At 35.6% G+C, this 24,457-nt stretch overlaps 2 protein-coding genes across 2 annotated transcripts; both read right to left on the bottom strand.

Annotated features, from left to right (window-relative positions):
* Positions 1–10,357: 10,357 nt before the first annotated feature.
* On the bottom strand, positions 10,358–13,239 carry LOC122142824 (ATP-dependent DNA helicase PIF1-like). The gene is made up of 3 exons (XM_042753884.1): positions 12,495–13,239; positions 12,337–12,389; positions 10,358–10,402 (listed from the first exon to the last, which is right to left on the bottom strand). Exons 1-3 carry the CDS (start codon positions 13,237–13,239, stop codon positions 10,358–10,360), a joined length of 843 nt encoding a protein of 280 aa, XP_042609818.1.
* A 4,074-nt stretch (positions 13,240–17,313) lies between these two features.
* Positions 17,314–23,132, bottom strand: LOC109057905. Its single transcript, XM_042753883.1, has 4 exons — positions 22,362–23,132; positions 20,433–20,465; positions 18,170–20,055; positions 17,314–17,530 (listed from the first exon to the last, which is right to left on the bottom strand). Exons 2-4 carry the CDS (start codon positions 20,433–20,435, stop codon positions 17,314–17,316), a joined length of 2,106 nt encoding a protein of 701 aa, XP_042609817.1. The 5' UTR covers positions 20,436–20,465; positions 22,362–23,132.
* Positions 23,133–24,457: the final 1,325 nt, after the last annotated feature.

The raw sequence follows: 24,457 nt of genomic DNA, 5'->3' as shown, positions 1-24,457 counted from the left end.
TGTCATCTCACACAGAACACACCAAAATGATTTGATTACAGCGCCACCTGTTGTTCAAAAGTGATAAGCCATTAANTGTCACCTCACACAGAACACACCCAACCATTTGATTACAGCGCCACCTGTTGGTCAAAAGTGGTAAGCCATTAACTGTTAGCCAGCACCCTGTTATGGACCTACAGCCGAAGTGCCTCCTACCTAACTTTAAAAATTGGGAACCAGTTTCCTTACTTCGTTGTGTTACAGAAATAATTTTTGCAATAAACATTGATATTATGTTGAAAACAGTTGGGGTCATAATGGTGGAAATGGTGATACTTTGGGTGATTTTAATTTCGGATTTTTATAGAAAGTTCAATGAACAGCATTTATTTGCATTTGCCAAATATCCATATCTTTTTTTAAAATTTGTTAAAGTATTTCTTAAAAAAAATCATTTAAACAGTTTAATGTCTTCACTATCCACTTTTCGGCACAAAGGTATCATTTTTGACACAAAAATGATTAAGGAGCAAACGGTTGGTTTTAACATCCATAATAATAAATAGTAATGTTTTTCCGGGGGCACACAAGTAAATCAGCATAATTTAGATTTTGTTTCTGAAAGGATCATAGTGAAACTGAATAGTTCCCTATGTTTTGTAAACAACAACAGATATAAACGAATTCCGCAATTTTGGCATTCCAAATTGCAAAATTAGTAGCTTGTCAAGCGACGGCGGAGGGTTCTCCGAGCTGTCCAGCAAGAAAAGGCCAACACCCGATGGCCCATCAGGAAACACTTGTGCCACGTGGACCCCATATGTAAGTAACCCCTCTAGCACATGTGTATCCAAACTGTTTTTTTGTATGGCGATCAACTGTTCCCTGCAACGTTTTTGCTGCAGCCCTAATCCAAAAACTACAAACCTGAAAACAACTAATTAAAATGTTCTTCAGTTTTTGATTGAACACTTAAAGGTAGGTTGTGACTGATTGAAGCTTGTGGAGCGGAACCTTGTTTGCTAGGAACCAGTCCCCTATCACGGGCAGTACCACGGAATTTTGGGCACACTTAAATATTTTAGGCAGCTTTTTTGGAATTTAGGGATACAGAAATGACAAGGGTTTATCCGAACCCAGCAAGAGACACACACAGCAAACAAATATAATAAAAACTCGAACTAACCACTTTACAATCATGTTTGTTCAGTTTGTATTACCATTAATTTATATTAAAATTACATTAACAACCAACTGGTATGGCCCCCATTTTTGGGGATTAATGTGAGTCTCCTGTCGCTCTCTGTTCTTTCCCCTCACACACCTCAGCATCACCCACACACCACAGCACATACACACCAACACACACACCACAAACACACAAAAGAAGAAATATATGGTATACGGGATATATCCAGTATATCGCTAATCGTGGGAGACGAGGATCAAAAATCCCTCCACTTCTCCCCACCCTCTCTATTTTTTTAGTCCCCAGTAACTTTGGTAGTTTTTGTAACTGTTATAAGTTAACATGTACATAATTTATTACGAGCATTTAAGGTGAATCTTAGTTTAATATTTTGATGTTCCCAAATGGATTTACATAACTAACAGTATTATTTAGAGAATGTATACTTGTTAATGTTAACATCAGTTTGTACTGTAACCATGAATTAACATATTATTTTTTTTACTAACAAAAACAAAAATATGTTGTTTCCATAATCTAGCTTGTATAATTGTTAAAGACTATATTTGCGTAGTGTTTAAACCTATAGTGGATTTACACACACAACCCCACACACACACATAATGTATTGTGACTATATATACTTATATAATATAATATATAATATATAGTAGATATAATTATATTTATGCATAGGGTTTAAAGCTTAGTTAAAAACATATTTTGTGAACGACATTAGTTACTGAATACATCTCGTTTTGTATTTTACAATTTTTATTTTAAGATAGTGTTTATGTACTTGGAAATAAACATGAGCATTTAACATTTTTTAATTTTCGGATTAAACTAACAAAAACAACAAAACGTATAAACTATCCTGAACACTTAGATTTTTCAATCGTGTAGTTTTCATTGTTAGTGAATTGCAATTAACTAATGTAAACCAAAAAGAGCTTACTATAAATTGGTTGCCAAACACTTTTTTCATGCGCTCCTTAACATTTTTTAAAAATCCTTTTTAACAAGATCTTATAAAATGTTTTTGTGAAATTATTATATGAAAACTATTATTACCCAGTAAAAAATTCCATTAGCTGTTTTTTCAAATAACATATTTTTTTTGTTAAAAGATTTTTATAAATGATTTAAATTATGCTCATATTCACATTTCGACAATACATCATTTAAAAGAATACACTGAGAGTATCAAATGCAATTTTACATGCGATTTTAATTTTTATTACCTTCCTTGTGTTTGTACCAGAGAAGTCAATAATGCTGTTATGCCTCCATCCCGCGTGGTCCCATACTTTGGTATAATTACAGTGTTCCCACTTTTCATCTCCATGTTTACATATGATAGTTTCACCACACTTAATTTTGTGGTGGTCCCATGACCTTGAATAAAGTTATAAATGAAATCCTTACTGTGTGTTTTTCCTAAGAAATGAACTTTCTAACGACATATGTAAAAAATTATGAAGGGTTTAGAATAAAAGAATTTGGAAAAGATATGTAAAAAAATACCTGTTGCAGTTCTTACATGTTTTACTCGTTAATAAATCGCTATGGGGCCACAACACGTATCAAATGGTATCATAAACCCGTTCCCGCGCAGTTTTGACATCTGTCCAGTATATTGTGACATCATGTTTGACAAGTTTTTTGTGTGGTGAAATTACTTGTGTTTCCTTCTTTGGCGGAGTTAAAGAATGAATTTACAAGACATTATGATTTCAAAAAAAATCCAACATTTAAACCAAAAATAAGCCCTCTTCTTGTAGGTCGTAGAGCTGGATTGACCGGTAAATTACGAAAGTTTTTGTCCCTCCGTACCTTGAATAAATCAATTTATTTCTGAGTTTGTATGTCCCCTGTATCTTAAAAACTTACCCCCCCACACCCCACTTTTTTGACAATAAGGTGGGCCGCTATTATGAGTGACCTCCCTCCCACGCCCGTTTTATGGCTCTTTTTGGTTGTCCATTGTCTGTCTCTAAGTCATTAATACCGATATGTGTTAAAAATATTATCCTTAAACCCATTTGTGAAATTATTATATAAAACTATAATTACAGGTAAAATTTTCATTTAGCTGTTTTTTAAAATTACATATTTATTTTTTTTTATTTTGAAAGGTTTTTTATAAATGATTTTAAAGGCATCTATAACACGTTTGTTTCTACAAACAATTAATTTAAAAATAAATCCCTATTAGCGCCCATCTAGTGAATGGGCCATGATTCGGAATTACACACTGCCACGTTGGTGTATGCTAAATCTGTAACCAGTTTTTTAGAAATGAAGCACGCCGCGCCCTAAATGGAGCGCGTAGCAAAAACCTGGGCATTATGACTACAGAAACTCCCAGGTTCACCGAGCTCTATCTGTAAATCCGATTTTTGTTTTCAGAAAGCTCCCATGTTAATGGGGATCCAGGGAGCGGTTCCAAAAACTGCCACATGGTAAAAAAAGATGTGTTAACAGGAATACTGTTGAAATGAAAAAGGTGTGAAAAGAATGAATATCCTAGGCTCCATGAGCAAATTTCGAGAGAGGGTTGTGTGACTGGCAGCCCCAGGGACCGACCGTTTGAAGCCAGAGGAGACTTTGCCGTTTAAATGTGCGCGCTCTCTCCGAGCGAGAGCAGCATGTATCTGAGCACGGTTGTCTGGTTTTGTGACAAAGAAAACTAAATCTGCGTGCGAGCGGACAGATTGGCGCTCTTGCATTATTTTAATATGCTTTCGCGTTACAATAACTCGCTCTCGCTGCTGCTTCTGCACCGCATAGACATAGCCTACTAAATATGCACTGAAAACAGAGTACGTGTGAAACCTTGTAATAATGTATAAGAAAAATCTATTTCAAACACCTGAGGCACCTCTACAATGTGCTCTCTAGACCAATGCATGGCAAGAAATCATGCCTAATAATTCAGCACTGCTGAATATAAGTAGTTTTTCACTTCAAGGACAATTATATATCACTCATAAATGATTAAATAACAAATGTATAGTAGTTATTGAGATTGATGTGATTTGGAATTGGTAAAATGTGCTTGGAAAAAAAATATAATCAGAATATCAATGTGTGTAATTATTATGCACTTGGTGAAAAAGCATTTTTAACGATTTTATTGATCTATAAGCATTTGTAAAATATTTTTGCTTGCATTAGAGCTTAGTCTTCATCTGTGAGCTGAACTGTTTTACTGTTACATCGATGAGATTGTGTAAATTCAGATAAATGTCATGTCACAGGATGTCTGTCATAGGTCAGTACCAAATAAGTTTCAAATTTAATTACAGAATAAAAAAAAAAATATAAATCTACGTGTATGTATTTTTTAAAATCTTTTTATGTTGCAGTTAAAATAATTCTTAACCTAATTATAAAAAAGTCATGTTGTCTGAGCCCAACAGGTTGTACTAGGTTTTTTTTGTCCCTAAAACTGACAGAAAAGGATAAGGCCTAAGAGATTTCTTCAGCTGTAATGATGAAAAAAAAAAAAAAAAAAAACAACAACACACAATTACTGATTTTTTTTCTTTTTCTGGTGATTAAAGAGATGTTAACTCTCTATTTCTCTGTCTCTCTCTCTCTGTCAGCCAAGCCCTCAACCACCCCAACCTCCCGCTTCACACACTCAGTCACCAACAACAAAGTCAGTCACTCAGCCCCTCCCTTCCCTCACACAGAGAGAGTGGCCTCAGAGTGAGATCAGATGTCTGACAGTTTTTATTTTCTGTTATCCATGCAGTGTTGTAAATCGTGAAACTATGCATGTTTCCTCAGAATGACTTGTTTCTATGTATGAAAAATGGTTTTTTTTTGAAGTGTTTGCAAGCTGCAATTTAAAAATACAAGACAATTAATGTTTCCCTTGCTGTTCAAGCTATCCAAAATCCATTCGCAATTTAAGTTCCTCAATGTTTTGGCATCATGTAGAAAAAGTTTGGTATGTATAGTGTAACTCTCCCTCTGAGCAGTATGCATTAATTCACAGCAATATATTTTTCCAAAAACCCCACATTTAAACCAAAATAGCCGACTTCCTGTTGGTCGTAGCTGATGACTGTAAAATAGAAAGTTGTCTGTCTTGATAAGAACAATATATGTACCGAGATTGGTGTCTGTACCTAAAACTAACCCCCCCCCCCACCCCTTTTGACAAAAGGTGGCGCTATAGAGTGCCTCCTTCACGCCCTTTTATGATCTTTTGCCATGTTCTATCTGTGATTAATATGTTTTGAGTTTCATGTAAATTCTGAGCATTTTATCTGCCTCAAAATCACCAGAACAGAAATATTCAAGTTTGACACGTTGCCATGACAACACTATATTAGCTATCAATATCCTCACAACAGATTTACATCGGCAGTGTTTTGTAATTATTCTGATGGAGTTTGAAGCAAATCGAGTAAAAAAAAAAAGATGAGGGTGAATTCAAAGCATTTTGAAAATGAAACACTTCCTGCTGCCAGTTGGTAGCACTATAACTTTGACTCGTAATAGTTACATATATGCTATTGGTATTATACAACAAACAAACCAATGAAGTTTGATCAAAATCAAGGAATGTATGTGGATGTTATTAGACATTTCCTGCTTGTCATTTTTCGCCCTAATTTCAACACCTCACCACAGGCAAACCGTAAGAGATATAAAAAATCCACTGGCAATTTTGCATCCCCAATGTCTTGAGATCATGTTCACCAAGTTTCGAGGCAAACGTTTGAAAGTCCTCAGAGGAGTATTTCAAATTCCAGAGCATGCTTTTTTTAAACAGCCCTGAATAGCTGACTTCCTGTTGGGTGGAGCCTATTACATAGAGTGCAAAAGTTGTTCAGCTCAATGAGATCAATAAGTGTACAGAGTTTCATTTAAATACATGCAAGTATGTCTGAGCTATGGTTCAAGATTTCTGACGGTGTTTCAGGGGGCACCATAGAGCCCCTGTGCCACACCCGGGTTACAGCCTCTGTGGCGTCCTGATGGCCGCAGGTTCCAATGTGTGTGCCAATTTTCAAGAGTTTTTTTTTTGAGCATGTTAAGGCCCCCAAAAACCCCCGGAAGGTTTAGGAAAAAAAAAAAAAAGAAGAAGAATAATCCTTACGGAAACAAGAGGGCCCTGCGCCCATTGGCTCGGGCCCTAATAATAATCCTTAGGGCAGGGGTGTCAAACTCAATTCCTGGAGGGCCGGAGCCCTGCAGAGTTTAGATTCAACCCTAAATAAACACACCTGATCGAAATAATCAAGTCCTTCAGGCTTATTTGAAATCTGCATGGTATGTGTGTTGGCACAGGGTTGGAACAAAACTCAGCAGGGCTCCAGCCCTCCAGGAATTCAGTTTGACAACACTGCCTTAGGGGAACAAGAGGGCCCTGCCGCCCATTGGCTCGGGCCCCTAACAAGGCATAGTGAACCAACACTGAAAACAAAAGTTTGCCTAATACAGCATACATGTAACGCGTCATATAGCCTTTATTTTGTATAAAGTACATCCAAAACAAAACCCCGTTTTGTATGTTATTACAAGCAATCTCACATTCTCAACCACCATTCATAAAAAGTTAGGAGGACTACACGCTTCATTGCCGATTATACTCATTTGCCGCTTTGAAGTACTTGAAGCTGCAGATGGCGCCACAAGCTCGTGCAGCATTCTCGGGAACATTCCGTCTATGATGGTTTAGAAAATAGAAAATATAACCTTTACACAGTTTATTCAGTTCATAGGCCATTTCGGAATAATATAAGCATACAGACAAGTAACAGTAGTCTTAATCATTCAGTCGGTACTAAACCAAACATATTGTATTTTGTGTTTTTTATAATTTATATATAAGGCAACGATTAATTTTGATATTAAGTACAATGTGTCTCTAAAAACTAAATAAATGAATAAATGCATTTTTTAAAATGCACATTGTAAGTAGACTGCCATTTTTATGTTTTAAAGTGAAATGATGTAATGATATGTAGTTTCAGATACAAAAACACGTGTATCTGGACCATCTCAATTGCTTTTCTCAAGGATATTGTTACATCCAGACACCAGCAAGGAAAGCAGAGGCTTGTTAACAGTCCTTTTATTAATCTAATTAATAAAATTATTCAAAGCACAGAAAATACAAACAAAAAACAAACAAAAAAAAACAAAAAACAAAAAAAAATAGCTCTGGAAAGATTTAGGAAATATCAAATACATACATATAAATAACAATAAATTCAATAAACACAGGTTAACATAATATGCAACTAATTAAACAAATCAAAACACAGTGAAAATGTATATTGGCACCTCAGAAAACAGGAACTAAATATAAATATAAACTCCTTGAGCAGAAACAGAACATGAAAGTACCTGCCTTTCCAAAAGGCAGCTTTTGACTTTTAAACAGCCAGTGTGATGGTGGGGGTAAGAGACTACAGTGGAGCTGGCAGAGGAAGAGACTACTGCACAAGTGGTGAAGGAAGAGGTCACGGGTGTGCAGTGGAAGAAGAGACCACTGTAAAAGTAATTTAGGGTGTCATGGCAGAAATGGCATAGTGGGATGCCTTGATGGAAACCGGAGCAATGGAGACCCATTGTCGATCCTCAGGCTGTGCAGACCAGACAGAAGGCCAAGGCAGAGTCAGGATGTCTTGATACCAAGATGGATGTAACCAGATGACTGGACAACCAGGGTAATACAGCAGGGCTTGAGGGCCTAGGTGGATGTAGAAGATCTGCAGACCGAGGAAGAGCCAGTGGGAGTGTTGAAGATGGTGGAGCTGGAGGGATTGAGTACATTGGACCCAAATGATTTGAAGGTATTGGCAGAGTTATTTATTTTAAACTAAAAGTTCTTAGATTATGAATAGTGTTCTCATAGTCCTAAAACTCAATACATTAAGAAATAATGTACATGTGAAAAAAAATATGCAAAACAATATTTATAAATAATAATTATACTCACATCATGTATCTGTAAAGATGTCTTGTTTAGCAAAACTGGGAGGGAGGGATGCTTTGATGGAGCCACAAAGATAGAGAGACTGTGGAGCCATGGATGAGGCAAACCAGGACAGAGTTGAGTAGATGGAAGACCAAGGTGAAATCAGGAAAGCTGGAGACCAAGATGGTGCCAAACTGCTGGAGAACCAGTATAATGCCACTGGACTGGAGGGCCAAGGTGAAGACAGAAGATCGGCAGACTGAGGTGGAGTCGGTGGGAATGAGGAAGATCGCAGAGCTAGAGGAAATAAGATGTAGGCATACTTGTTTTTGAATTAGAAAATAACAGATGATGTGTATTGTGCTCGTACTCCTACAAAACAGTAAAAAAAAGTATAGTTGTTTATTGTAATTTTATGCAATGTTTAAGCAGATTAACAAATAATATACATATCAAAAACATATGCAAAATAGCATTTATATAGAGCAAATATGCTTACATTAAGTCTCTGTGAAGATATTTTTGTTGAGTAAGAATGGCAGAGAAGATGTCTAGATGGAACTAGATGGTTGGAGATCCACTTGGATCCAAGGACGGAGAAGACCAAGTCAAAGCCAGTAATGGTGGAGATCAAGACGGAGCAAGTGACACTTGAGTGGACCTGAGTGACAAAGTGGAGATGGAAGATCTGTGAATGAGATGGAGCCAGTGGGAGTGACGAAGATGGTGGAGGTCGAAGGATGTAGGACCCCAGGGCAGCTGAAGGATTGGAAGGTGCATGCATAGTCAATTGTTTCGAACTAGGTGACAGATGAGGTATAGTTTTGTCTTAGTCTTACAACACAATAAAAAAAATTGTCATTTATTGTAGTTGTCTGTAATATTAAAAATATTAACAGATAATACACATATGAAAATCAGAATTCATATAACATTTAAATAGAATTTATAAATAATAAAAACAGTCACATCAACTCTATCTGAAGAAGATTTATTTATTTATTTTTGTTCAGCAAGAATGAGAAAGTCGGATACCTTGATGGAGCCAGATGGATGTAGTCCCATTGTGCAGCCAGGAGATACAAGACTAATGAACAGTAAGGAAGCCTGGACACTAATATGGAGCTAGAATGCTGGAAAACAAAGGTTATGCTGCTGAACCAGAAGTCTGGAAGTATGTTGCGGAGCCAGGGAGATGACAGATCAGGGTGCAGTCAGAAGGATCAGGGACTCCGTTGGAGCAGTGACATGACAGGGCATAGCACTGAAATCAGAAGCCAAGGTTGCCAATGGCAATAGAAATTAAATCAACATGAAACAAAACTAAACAGCTTTGCAAACTGAGACAAACAATATCAATGAAACTGAAGAGTTGAAATACACAGAGAATAAAGATGAACTAAACTAAACACAAGTGAACATAATTGCTAACCAAGGAAACATGACAATATACTAGAAACTTGCAGCTCAGGAGGAAAAGAAACTAAACACAGAAACTATAAACGCAGTAAAAATTTAACAAAATGAACAACAAAATAGGATTCCAAAAACAGAACAGAACATGAGAAATCAAAGAATAATGGTCATGCCTAATGGCTTTGTTGACCTGGCTTAAGCTTGAACCAGCAAGTTTTGAGTTCTACACTTGAGGTTTGGCTATTATGCAAAACCACACCAATGGGAATTGCCACTACATAGTTAAGTGCATTTGTAATGTTGATATAAGTAACAAATATATCACTTGTAAATGCAGTATAATTTTGTTTACATTGCAGTTACAACTATACCTACAAACAATTCAATAAAAAAAATGAATTGAATATATATTGTATCCACATTGAAATACAAACTGTAATAATAAGGGGTTCTTTTTGGTACTTCTGTCCTGTTCTTAACAGTTTCTGCCGTGAATGACGTCAAGGAAGTACGCTTGTAGTCATGATTATGTAACACGTCTATCATCCTGTATTATTTTGTAATGTCCTCAACAGATTTTCTACAACATAACAAAACAAAATTATGTTATCAATTGTTTTAACATAATTAATAATGAATAACATCAAAATAAAATATGAAAAACAGCATTATTAAAAAAAATTTAAGTACTCACATCAAGTCTCTGTTTAGTAGCATGATTTTAGTGAAATCCACTCTTTGTTCCTTTTTGTTGTTTGGTGCAAGACATGGAGGATGTTTTTTTTTTTTTTTTGTGGATAATCAGATAGTCAGTAGAAGGTGCTCTAGATGAGTTGTAGTGTCCTCATAGTTGTAGTGTCCTCATAGTCCTACAAAACAATAAAACAACATTTTGTTGTTTAATGTAGTTTATGCAATATTAAGAACACTAAGACTTTTCTGCTGTGTTGTTGCATACCAGATGGTAAGACATGAAATGTTCTTTTTTGTTTTGGAACCAAGAGAAGGTCACTTCTTTTTAACCAGGTGAAGGATGATATGCTAATATTTTAGTTCAGTTGTCCATAATCTCCAGTTTGTTTGTGGCTTGAGAAAGATTTCTTTTGTAGACTGTGAAAGTAACACTACAGTTACAGGCATCTTACATTTGTTTTTTAAATCATGATTTACTAAATTTATAAATAAAATCATCTCTACACAAAATTAATAATGACATTACATCATAAATAATTAAAACAGTGCTATAAGTAGAAAACATGCAAGTACTTTAAAGCATGAACATAGCTTGTTGGATGCCATTCTAAATACCTGTTCAGAACTGGTCCACAAAAAAAAAAAAAAAAAAAAAAAAAAAATTCTAGAGCAAGACTAAAGATTAAAAATGTCAAATTATGCCATTTGAAACCCAGAAACCTGAAGACCCAATATGAAGGTCTAGCCTCCTCTAAAGGTAAAGCTATGGCCATGCTATGAAATAACAGCACTAATCAGTGTGGTTTTGCATAATAGCCATAACTTGCTGATTCAAGCTTAAAAAAAAAAAAAAAAAAAAAAAAAAAAAAAAAAAAAAAAAAAAAGGAGACTGGGTTGGCTGACACAAGTTTAAACAAAACTTTAAATTATTGCACAAAAAAAATACAGTCAAAACATGGGGGAAATGAATAAAATACAAATATATTATATTGCCATTTACTGCTATGAATGGAATGGAAATTAAAAAGAAAATGACATAGCAAAATTAACCATTGTACTGGTTTAACAATTAAATAAAAAGTGTTAAATTGACAATATGTTGTACTCAAAATCCATTCCTGTGGCTATGAGTTATGGGGTTGATTGGCACAGCTAAAAACAAACATATGTGTGACCCTGGAGCACAAAACAAGTCATAAGTAGCAGGGGTGTATTTGTAACAAATAGTTAAATAGTACTTTGACGTGCCTAACATGGTGACCGTGTATAACATGGAATTATGGTTTGATTCCATAGAGGGAACTTGAAAAATGGCTAGTACATCCAAGGAACACAGCATGTGAGCGCAAATTACCTATTTCCAACTTGAGGAAGAAGTGATGAAAAATTAAAGGTTTGCTTGAATCATAATTAAATTGATTTTTAAAGGTTGCAAAGATGCAAACTTAAAAAGATATAAAGCCTGTACCAATCAACCCCTGTGTCAGCCAACCCAGTCTCCAGTACCTACCCACCCTAGGGAGCCGCCTCGTTTTATGTCTTGCCTCCCTACCCCCCTCTCCCCCACTGGCAGGCGGAAGCTTCACACATATACTTATACATATTAGATCACAACAGTGAAATGAGTATTGCCTGATGAAAACTATAGTAAGTTTACACAACACTGGACACTTATGCCTACTATATCTTTTGTATAAACATGGTCTATTAAGGTTCCTTTTTCTGTGGTTGGATTTTGTACATGTTGATTGTATCCATGTTGTTCCATTAATTTCATAACTGTAGATGAAGTAACAATGTCTTCATTAAAGTCTCCCATTATCATTTTCTTTCCTGGATGCTTTTCTATCTCTTCAATAACATGTAATAGCTGCTGTCGAAACTTGTCAGTTTTATATATATTGGGCCTATACAAAAGTGCAGCAATCAAATTGACATGTGGAACTATAAAATATAAGCATTCTAAGTTCCAGTACTCAGGAGTACAAATATTACACTCAATTTTATCAGAACAAGACAAAACAACTCCACCCCCTCTCTGATGTTTTAATTCAGTATAAAGAGCTGTACTGTTGTCATAACACTTAGCTCTTGGATTGTGCTTGAATACAAATTCTGGTATTTGTGGTTCTTGTGCTTTGTCATCAGCATTTAGCCAGGTTTCTGTCAAACAAATACAATCAGCATTCATTAAAACTGTATGTGCAAGAACATCCTGAAAATGAGCTTTGATACTTTGTACATTAAGCAATGCTAATTTGAATCTACCAAGTGATTCAGTGAAACTGTCCTTTTCCATAGACAATTTTGGCATATCTTTCATAGCCAACTCAATTTTGTCATTACAAAATATGGCAGACTCTTTAAAGTCCTCAATTATTAATCCACTAAGAGATCTTACTCGGCTCAATGCAACATATGCTTGCCCTGCTGTAAAGATTTTCTTAAGTGATACAACAGCTCTGTCTACTGTGAGTCCTTGCACTTTATGAACTGTGCATGCCCATGCCAATCTGAGAGGAAACTGACGTCTTATACCACCATCATTTGTGACTTGATCTTCTTGTACTTCAATTACTGTTGAATTTTGGGAAAATCTCTGGCGGTTTTTAGATCTCTGAATTTTACCGACATTTGGATCATCAAACTCCACATGTATAGCTGATGGAAAATCATCATCATTGCTTTGACTTTCAGTTATGTAGACAACTGTACCAAACGCTCCATTGACCAGACCGTCAGCAACATCAATATTTTTTTTTAGCATAACCCTTGCTCCAATACCAAGGGAAACACATTTAGACAAAGATGAGTTGAAAACTTTCGTATGAAATCCAACTTTACGTTCCATTCGTCCAGTTTTTGAATTTTTGACATAATCTTTAGCATTTATACTGATTGCCTCTGGGCAACATTCATGTAGCCTTTCAAAATTATATTTATCAACTTCAGCATTTGTAGCAAATATGTGAATATCATTACACTTCTCTCCGGTTTCACATTTTTTCAACATAGCAATGTCATTAGTTGAAAGACATTCCTTTTTCTTATGTACTCTCAGCCGATTTAACATTTCAGCAAAACTTGGATCTTGTTGTCGCACTTTAGTTAATTCAGCAAGTTCAAATCCTTGGATGTATGACAAAAGACGAGGGTCAGTGGTCACCAGTAGTCGCACACCATTGTATCGATAACCATTAAAATTCAATTTTTGCAAAGTACCCAATTTTGTGCGTAATGAGTTTATTTTGTCATCGCTAAGAGGCTGATATGGCAGTCTGACATTTGCACCAATTGCAAGTTTATTATGTATTGTTCCCCCTCCAATGCCAAAGCTAGCAACTCCAGTTGAAGCTGTCAGAAGTACAGTAATGTCATCAGGATTCTCAGAAAGCTGAGATAAAAGTCTACACGATTCATATTGTATTGCTTTAATTAGATGACTTTTTCCTGTACCTGCTCCACCAGTAAGAAATAATCGAAATGGTTCAGGGTTTTGTCCAAGTACTTTCTGTAGACACCACTTTTGCACTTTGTAGAACACAGCAGATTGTTCCTCGTTTAATGATCTTAGTAAATTCAATGCCTCATCTCTAGGCATCATAGTGTGGTTTGTTTCAATGGTACACACAGTTTGAGGGTTAGCTATAAGATCTGGAATAAGTTCTTGGCTGTCATCTTCATCGACCAATAATTTATCCTTCATCAGTTCTATGCATTCATCACGCTGTTTTTCGGTTTCAGGACATATCTGGGCCCAGGCATCTTCTAAATCAATATCCTGCTCCAAAAGCTGTTTAGCTTGTTCTATTTTATCACTTTCCTTTTCAAACAATGCTCTGTTGCCATCAACAATTAATTTGACTTGTTTCACTTCAAAACCAATCTTTATGACACCACTGATGTAAAACTCCTCATCTGTGTCATACTTGCTAGGCTTCAGATCAGAGTCATCATAATGTGGTAAGAAAAGCTGCAACAATGAATGATAATATTTTTCTGGATCTTTTGTGGGGGAAAACCTTGGATACCTCACTACTGCAGGTTCGGTGCGTGTCCTCCGCTTTACATGGCCATTGTTGTTATTGAGTTTAATCATTTCATTTTCTGCTGTTTTGTTTTGTGAGGAAACCTCTGATTTTGTCAGAACTCTGTACTCAGAACAAAAACTGGCAAGACACAGATTATCTAGAGGTTCTTTCTCTGGTCTGTTCTTGTACCTGTCAATGACACTTGTCATCCAAAAATTGTTTTCATCATCTGACTGGTCGTTTTCCACTTTGTTTTGGAGCATATGCAAAGGCAAACTCATCTTTATAGGATTTTGTCCTATTGGAATAAATTGTACTTTACGGGAACATTCCTTCAAATGCATGCCTGTCAGCCTGTACACTGCCTCTTGAGCAGAAATTTCTCTGTTGTGCAGATAGATGGTTCCAACTGTTTTTAATGATGCTTTAGCATCAAGATTTGCATTCATAGCTTCATTTTGTGCACGTTGAAGCAGAAGTCCCATTTCTTGTTCAGCTTTTGTAATGTAACTAAGTATGTAGACCACTACAGAAAAAGCATCTGTAACATACTGAATATCCATATTCCCTTGCCAAGCACGCAGTAAATCTTTGTTATACTGATTTATCCAAACATCTTTTGGATTTCTTTTCAAGACAATACTTTTCTTTTTAGAACAATCGTTGTATGCTTTTTCAAACATAGTTTGATTAATCCCAATAGATGAAAAAAAATTTAAAGCGGTTTTCACTTTCTTTATAATTGCACTTGCTGTGGTATCTTCACTCTTGCCTTTGAACTCATCTGCATTGTTTCCTCTAGTAATGAAAGTCCGACTAGATGGTGGTCTTGGAAAATTAAATCTACAAACTGTATTTTTCTTCCGACATGTTTTTGAATGTCTTGTACTGTGCTTCTGAACAGTGTTCACTGTTTCGTAAAGTACAGTGTCATTTTCTGGTGGTATCTCACAAGTGATATATGTGTCAATAAAGTCAGCAACCAGAGCATCATTGTCTGCATCATGATCATTGAGCTTCGGAGCATTTTCCACCCAAAACAGACAGTGAACATGAGGAGAACCACGTTGTTGAAATTCAACACGATAAAAGTAGTCCTTTATCTTGCCGATAGGCTTTGCTGGTGACATTATGACATTTTTAAGAAAACAATGCCATCTGTGATCAAACATCCTTGCTGCGGTTACAGGATTTCGTCTTATGAGTCCACATTTTTCAGACCAGTCAAGCTCATCAACATTTATTTGTTTCCCTTCTTGCTTAATAATAGTCTTCATCATTTCAGGCCATCTCAGATCAGCAGAACTAAAAGATGTAAAGAAAGTCGGTATGCCTAGTTGTCTGATCAGGGCAAACAGATCTTTTTGCGTAGACATCCAATAGGGAGGGGTCCCTCTCACTGGTCTTAAGAACTTATATCCTTCATCATAATTTAATATTCTTTGCAAGGAATCAGAGTTTGTTAGCATATCTGCTGTTACTTTTAAGCAATTTTTCTCAGAGCCTTTCCTCAGTGCAATTGAGACATTGGATACAATTTGATCGAGTTCTGATATATATTGCGCATAAAAAAGGAAGTCTGTGTTCTGTGCAAAACGTCCATCTGCATTTAGTATTCTTGCATTCAAGTATCGTGACAATGTGATTTTTTCCTGTCTTTCATCATGAAATGTTGGGCCACCAGTAGGATAGAGAACAGGGAAACACTTTGCCTCATTGGATTTATCAGATAGCAGTCTAATAGGACTGGTTACCTTCACGGGTGCAACATTTAGCACATCATGAAAATGTTGATCAATTATTTCTGAACCCAGATCAACAGGTTGCAGCGATGTATCTGACAAAAGACCACTTTGTTCTTTAATATATGTTATGTCTTCCTCTGGATCATCTTTAACTACTTTCTCATCTTCATTTTTGTCTGTTACATCTTGTTCCTCCATTTCAAAATCATCATCACAATTCTCAACTTCATCAGCTGCATTCAAAGAGTTTATCCACTGCTCATTAAACTCCACATCATTATACCACTTATTATGTCTCACCAAATAAGACAGTGCATGTCTGACACGATCAGTGCTGACATATTTATATTCATAATGGCCTTTATATGTCAATTTCCGTTTCAGTTTTATTTTTATCATTTGATCATCACATTCATTACGTGGAAGAATATTTGAGACAACTGCAGTATTAACAGGAATAGAAACAACCGGCCCATGACAGCCTTTCTGTTTTCCACGTGGAAGACAAAGCAACTTCATAAAAGGAATATTGCGTGCAATAAGATGTTCCTCCAATGAGTTTAGACCTTTTAGTTCTTTTGGAATGTCCACCAAATGCATGTTGTTGGCAATACTCTCTTCAGGCAATCTTCCACCCAGAATTTTACGATGGCATGTATAGCAAATCCACAATTTACAAGCTGGATTACCTGATAACTGGCATCTATTTTCACATTCAGTATTGCATATGTGTAAATACTTTTTTGTAATACATCTTTCAGCCAAATCTGTAATTTGTTGACCTCTGATTTTATAGCAATCTCTTTTACATTCAATAACCTGTTTTCTGAACAATAAACGATGACAAACACTGCAAACAAATTCTGGGCCTGTACTGACTTCTTGATGAAACTGATTTAATAGTGAAATCGATATCTTTCTGTCTGTCCTTCTGTTTTGCAGACATTTCAGCTCTTTTTTTTTTATACTCATTCTGAAATTTTCATTGTCATGATATTTCTTTTTAGAGTATTCACGTACGCTTGCTTTAAAGGTGGGGTTTTTGCTGTATTTATTCTTTGAATATTCACATACACTTGCTTTAAAGGTTGGGTTTCTGCGATATTTATCCTTTGATTTTTCACATTTTGACTGTTGTACATTAATATTGTTCTTATATTTAGCTCTAATATTTTCCAGTTTTTTCTTCTTAAAATCACTGTCTTCACAGTATTTCGTTCTGATGTTCTCAATCTTTTTCTGCCTGTAATCACTGTCTTCACAGTATTTCGTTCTGATGTTCTCAATCTTTTTCTGCCTGTAAACCTGTCTTCACAGTATTTCGTTCTGTCTTTTCTGCCTGTAAATGTTCTCAATCTTTTTCTGCCTGTAAACACTGTCTTCACAGTATTTCGTTCTGATGTTCTCAATCTTTTTCTGCCTGTAATCACTGTCTTCACAGTATTTCGTTCTGATGTTCTCAATCTTTTTCTGCCTGTAATCACTGTCTTCACAGTATTTCGTTCTAATGTTCTCAATTTTTTTCTGTCTGAAATTGGAGTCGCTGTGGTATTGCTGACGTTCTCTTTTACTTTTAGAATACTCTGCTATGTCATTTAATTTCCTTTTTCGCAAATTGCGAGTTGTGCTCTGATCATCCACTTCAATGTTACATGCTTTTGAACATACATTTTCTTGATTTTTATGTTTAACACAAGTAACAACTTCATAGTGATTTCCATTGCAGTGCTTCAAATAGATTGCATTATCTGTAAAAACCTGTTCAGTAGGGATGTGTGCATTCCATCTGTCATCATTAAAAGTCATTACATTAATTTTTAAAAGGTCAGCTGCACAAAATAATTCCACATGACTGCCCCACGTTCCAGAAAACTTCATTTTAGACTGTGTCAAATAATCTTTCACTGATCTATACTCTTCTCTTAAATATCTCTCAAATTTAGAACTTTTAGCTTCAAGATGTTTCACAACTGCACGTCTAATTATCAAGTGTTTCTCTTGATTGCCACACACTGAGTGTGCTATTGATCTAAACATGCAATTACCATCTGATTTAATGGATTTTGTTTTGCATGGTACTCCTAAAGAACCAAAATGTGTGCCTTCAACACCAATGCTTTCATTAGTCAGTCTTAAACGTGCACACAAAGCATCCTGATCTGCAGACATTAAAGGTTGGAAACTGAACTCAGTACCTACTGTATCTCTAAAAATTATGTCATCATCTATTGATAAATGAGCGTCCTGCTCGGCAGACGTTACAGCTTCGCAAATGCGCTCAGCAGGCCTACCTACTGTCTCTCCAATAATTACGTCATCATTCATTGATAAATTAGCGTCCTGATCGGCAGACATTAAAGGCTGGAAACTGAACTCAGTACCTACTGTCTCTCCAATAATTACGTCATCATTCATTGATAAATTAGCATCCTGATCGGCAGACATTAAAGGCTGGAGACTGAACTCAGTACCTACTGTCTCTCCAATAATTACGTCATCATTTATTGATGAATTAGCGTCCTGATCAGCAGACATTAAAGGTTGGAAATTTAACTCAGTACCTACTGTCTCTCCAATAATTACGTCATCATTCATTGATAAATTAGCGTCCTGATCGGGAGACATTAAAGGCTGGAAATTGAACTCAGCATCTACTGTCCCTCCGATTACATCATCAGCCATGAATAAATTATCATGCAGCTTGCTCACATATGCAAGTTCTGGCTCAGTTTTCAATTGACTGTTTTTCTTACTTGAATCCAGGCATGTCTGATCCAATTTGCAAACACTCGTTTGTTTGTTTACAAGTGTGTGTTGATCGTGGTCTTTGATATACTTACTCTGCTCCGAGCTCGTAGATGAAACATGTGTAAGACTTGCTACTTTATCTTTACGTGTGCGTTTACCACGGTGTCCGATGCACTTACTTTCCTTCTCTGTGGTTGCATGTGAAACATTGCCGCTGCTTTCTTGACCAGACTTAGAACTTGCCTCCATAGTTGTGGTCTTACCAATTACCGTTGCTTTCACAGACGTCACTTCAAAAGGTGTTCCCTGGGCATTCAGTGAGAAGGCAAGGTTACCAACATGACTAAACAACATGTATATGTCATCACAGTAAACTATTATGCTTCTTCCATTAGGTTCAGGTAAACCTTTACCATTACGTGAATGGGGATCCACTAGAGCAAATATTGGCCCTGCCTTTATGACTGCACAAATGTATTCTTTAATGTTTAACAAACATGCATCACACTGAAGCAGAGCCCTCTGAAGTGCTTCTTCTATAGACATAGACACATCTCGCAATGATTCATCATAGAGATCAACACCAATAACACCACAGAAAGATTCTCCATGCTTTATTGAGAATGTTGTGTTATGAAGTGTGTGCAGTCTTGGCATTTCTGCAACAGAAATGTGACCCAGCCCTGTTCGATCGTGGATCTGCCCCTGCAGTCTCATTGATGTGTACAGCTCATTTCCATGCAACAGAACAGCATTCAGGTCCTCTGTTGTCCATGTCAGCACATCCTTAAGCACACTCGTCATGACTGCTGTGATACTGTTCACTGCACACTGACGGTTTCTGTTCAAACCAAATCGCGCATCACCCTGATGGAAAGAACCACGTATGACTTTCTGTGGGAAATAACCAGAGTTATTGACAACTGAAGCTCTGGTAACATCACTCCAGCTTTTGTTAGACATTGGAACACTTGTGGCAGACTTTGGAACATTTTTGGCAACACTTGTGACAGACTTGGGAACATTTTTGGCAACACTTGTGGCAGACTTTGGAACATTTGCGGTAACACTTGTAACAGAGTTTGAAACATTTTTGAAAGCCTTGTGACAATTTTGAGAGTTCTTTGTGTCAGATTTCATTGAGTTTTCAATGTCAACACTCTCTTGTAAAGAGCTGTTAGAAACTGCCTTTTTTTGGAGAGGAGGCACAACCTCTTCTAAGTCCAAGAAGGAACTGAGCGTATAACGCTCAGCATTCCTCCTCTTGGCCGCCAAAGACCGACGGAAACCCTTTCCACGTGGCATCTGCAATTACATAAAAACACACACAGAGAAACAAGTTTAGCACAGTGCTTTCTAAATTGAATTTTATGCACTAGTCTAAAATGTTTTATACATAACTTTCATCATTACTTCACAAGCAAAAAGTTAAACTAATTAATTATTTTTGCCCTTAATTTGTACTTTCTTTTTAGCCAAAAACTTTGTCAACATTTAACAAATGTATTTACCTTCACAAAAATACACTGATACTAAATTAGTTTTTCACAACAACTAAATTACCAAATACCAATTAATGCTTTTAATTAACTTGCAACTAAACTGTTAAATAATGCATTTGTTTAACTTTGACACAATGACCTGCATTGCTAATATTTTCATAATGACAAGCAATAGTTTACCATGACTTATCTTAGATGAGTTCTGAAAGTCTTCTGAAAAACAAGGAAAAATATCAAATTCAGTTTCAAAAAATATTGGTAAGCAATTAGTCGCCAATAATTATAATCAGTTTCAATGATTATCACTATTTGTTTCATTAAAATGTAAAACAATAATATATATATATATATATATATATATATATATATATATAAAAAATTAACAACTTAAATAAAAATAATTTCACCAATTAATCAATCTATTAAAAAATGTGCTACTTAATTACACCTTCTTTCTCCAATTAATCAAGATTAAAAACATTTCAGCTTAATATTTTATATAACAATAATTTCAGTTATTGTCCACATTACAAACAAATTAATAACAGTGCCATCATTTCACAGACAGGGCTTAAACTAAACCAGGATTAGGCCTTAGTTCAATTAGGATATTTATGTATCTTTTATATGTGCCCTAGAAAAGAAAAAAAACATTACTAGTGTGCATCTTAACACAAAACAATGTTAGTAATATGTCAGTACAAGTTTCTTTCAGTTGAAATGACTCAAACCTGCATTTTAGTCTTGAACTAGATTAAGCCTAGTCTGTGAAACCAATGGAGTATATTTTAAATATTTATTTAATGCCATCTTTTTATGAAAGATGATAATAATATTACTACTATCTCTATGGAATTCATTAAAAACATATACATTCAACATTTTAGTATAATTAAAAGCTTACAGTTTTTAACATTTTAAAACAGATTAGTCTTTATTACACCTACAATTTGCTGTTTCCTTTGTTCATTGATTACCATTAATGACAGAAATCACAGCAGTTTTAATTTTAAAATTAAATTTTTTTAGTAATTGTTCAGTTTGGAACTAAACGCAGATAATTTATAACCTTTTATTACAATAGTGTATAAAATTATAATGATATAACAGTACCAATCATAACTTTTAATGTTTTGCATTGCTGTTTGATCACGCATGTGCTTAAGACAACAAGCAACGGGAAACTGAATAACCTTTCTAACAGCTTGTTTAATTTAACAAAACAACCTATGTGAGAATATTAAGATATTTTTATTACATAAACTTAATATATTCCGACTCAGGACAAAATGACGTGAATGCACAAGCGACCTTGACTGTGCTGGTTAGAATGTGTAATGCCTGTTCTGGAAACGCTACTTCCACAAAAACACACTAAAACACGGCAAGTAAACCCAGGGAATTCACAACTTTTTATTACAATAGTGTTCTCATTATAATAGCATGTATATGATATCCTCAATTATAGTTATAAATGTGCATTGCTGTTTGAGATGTGCACGTTAAAGATAAAGATGATCACCAGTACAATTAAGCACTTACTGCATCATTCATTACCTCAACCAAACACGTCCTATTTTAGATGAATCATGTACACAAAATAAACATATTACAATTTACAATGGCTTAACTCTGTAGATGCGCTCCTTTTTGTAAACGTTATTGCATGTTTTGATATAGTCACATAGGTATCACCTCTCATCATCTTGCCTTGCAGGGAAAAAAAGTTGTCAACGAACATTTTCGTCTTCGTTAATGAAATTTACACTGCATCACACCAACTGGTTTATTAGGCTGCTCTGAATTTAAGATCTGACACTGTCTAACATGACACAGATCTGATGCACATCTGATTTTCTCAGAACTCTCAAGTTATTTAAGAAATTATTTATCTATTTTAAGACTGCTCTAATGACAAAGATCGACAAAACAGGAATTTTGGCATAATTCTGTTTGGTAATTCAAGTGTTTGTTCAAGCACGAAAGAGAACTCGATACTCTAGTTATACAAACTTTAATACATAAAATTATATAATATATAAGGTACATTTCAACTCAATCTGCCTTATATACTATTTATGGACACATTCTGTATGAAATTTCACTTACCTCAGTACTGCTCCATTCATTCCCCATTTCACATAAAAAGCAAACAAACATAAATTAGTCAACAAAGCTGCCTTCCTTCAATTAAAACACACTTAAAATTTATCTCATATTTCCTTATATGATCTAATTTAAGAAAAATAATTGCATATAGGCCAAAATGGCAAAGATAAAAAATCTTTTTTATTTTCTTTGTTATTAAAAATTAAGATAAACAGTACTTTATATATTATTATTATTCAGCTACAGTAGATTTCACAGTAGCATTCAAAAAATTTAATATAAAAATAAAACACTAAATAGACTTTACTGTATATATTATAGATTGATTCGTATTAAAGCTACTATTAAAGTTCCCAGTCAAGAGCAGAGAGTTATTATCTCTTAGTCTCCAATGACTTCCATAGTATATTTTTTCCCTACTATGCAAGTCAATGGAGATGAGCAACTTTTTGTATCACATTATTCAAAATATCTTATTTTGTGTTCAGCACAAGAAAGAAATTAATACATGTTTGGAACAACTTTAGAGTGAGTAAAATATGAGAGAATTATCATTTCTGGGTGAACTATTGCTTTAAGGATAAGCCTAAACATGTTTACTATAATGCTGCTCTGTCACTTAAAGACCTGCACGCGACGCGTCTACTATACACGCATGACTCGCACCCAATTTTCTCTCAAATGTTTGCTTGCTTTCACTTTAGTCATAACACAACTGTGTTTACGTAAATCTTTTATTGACAGTATTAGCTTAATAAGACACAAAGATAACCCAGCAAACATGCCCACGCGGGCCCACTGCGGGTTTTCTATGGGACAGTGCGGGCAGGAAAAACCCAAACTAAACCCCAAGTGGGCCCCAGGTGGGTTAGCCCATGTGGGGCCCGCATGGGATTGCCCTTTGGGGCCCCTATGTGGGTTTAGTGTGGGCAAGCCCACTGTGGGCTTGCCCACAGAAAACCCACATAGGCCCCATATGGGATAGCCCATGTGGGTCCCGCATGGGATTACCCTTTGGGGCCCACTTGGGGTTTAGTGTGGGCAAGCCCACTGTGGGCTTGCCCACACTAAACCCACACAGGCCCCGTATGGGATAGCCCATGTGGGGCCCACATGGTATTGCCCTTATAAAGGTCCCATGTAGGTTTTTTTGTGGGCAAGCCCACAGTAAACCTACAAAGCCAATGTGGGGCCCACTTGTCATTGACCTTTTTGGTCCGATTTTTGTTTTGTGGTGCTGTTTGGCAAAAAAAAATAGGATTACATGACTTTTATTTAAATGTTTCTACTAAGGACATGCATAGAGATTTTGGAGGGCAGGTGCCCTAGTTAAAAAAAATAAATAAATAATAATTTCACCCTCCCATAATAATTTTTAAAAATAAATAACTTTTTACATAGTAACACTACTTGTACTTCATTCCAATTCCCATACACTAATGAAGAAGTTTACTTTTCACAAAAGCATTTATCACAAAAATAGACATCAAAGAAAACAATATGGAAGGCCACTGTCTTAGTGAATGAACCACTGAATAATTTAATTCATTTATAAGGCTATTGACAGTAGGGACTGTGTGATGGCCCAGGGCTTGCATGAATGCTCAGGACAGCTGACATATTTGTCAGTTGCCCGAAGAGACCAGTGACAAATCTGTCACAAAAGTTTATCATTTGCACATATTTTTAAGCCTTGTCAATTTAAACATTCAAGGGATTTTAAAGAAAATCCCTCACTGATTTTGACTGAAAAACGTATTAATTCTTGTTAAAACTATATCTTTCTTTAGTTTTAAAAGTGAAGACTAAGCAAAGTTATTTTATACTTCATTATTCAATTTCTGTACCTGAACACCTACAAACCTGAAAAACTCAAACCTGAAAAGAATTGTTTAAATTGTATCTTTTTTCTATTTCTTTATTCGTGCTGTTTTTTGCTATATATATAAATGCTGAAATGGTTCTTTGTTAGAGTTTAGGGTTCTTTATTTCTGCCTTTTTTTAACTGTCAAAGCACCTTATTACTGATTTTCTGGAGCTGAGTGATCCAACTGGCTGTCAACACACTCTCAACAGGTAAATGATTTCATTTTTTA

This window comes from Cyprinus carpio, unplaced genomic scaffold (assembly GCF_018340385.1).
Source record: "Cyprinus carpio isolate SPL01 unplaced genomic scaffold, ASM1834038v1 S000000170, whole genome shotgun sequence".
Lineage (NCBI taxonomy): Eukaryota > Metazoa > Chordata > Actinopteri > Cypriniformes > Cyprinidae > Cyprinus > Cyprinus carpio.
Note: the sequence above shows the minus strand (reverse complement) of the source record. Positions and strands in the feature narration are given on the sequence as shown.

What these genes read in the sequence shown, in the direction of transcription:
- LOC122142824 (XM_042753884.1), bottom strand. Translation starts at nt 13,239, where the DNA reads ATGTTGAAAAAATGTGAAACCGGAGAGAAGTGTAATGATATTCACATA. An exon ending in CAGTTTCACTGAATCACTTG is followed by an intron (nt 12,390 to 12,494) that starts GTAGATTCAAAT and finishes TTTGTTTGACAG; the next exon opens with AAACCTGGCTAAATGCTGAT. An exon ending in AACCACAAATACCAGAATTT is followed by an intron (nt 10,403 to 12,336) that starts GTATTCAAGCAC and finishes ATTGTTTTGTAG; the next exon opens with GACTATGAGGACACTACAAC.
- LOC109057905 (XM_042753883.1), bottom strand. An exon ending in TTCAGTTTCCAACCTTTAAT is followed by an intron (nt 17,531 to 18,169) that starts GTCTGCAGATCA and finishes CTCCAATTTCAG; the next exon opens with ACAGAAAAAAATTGAGAACA.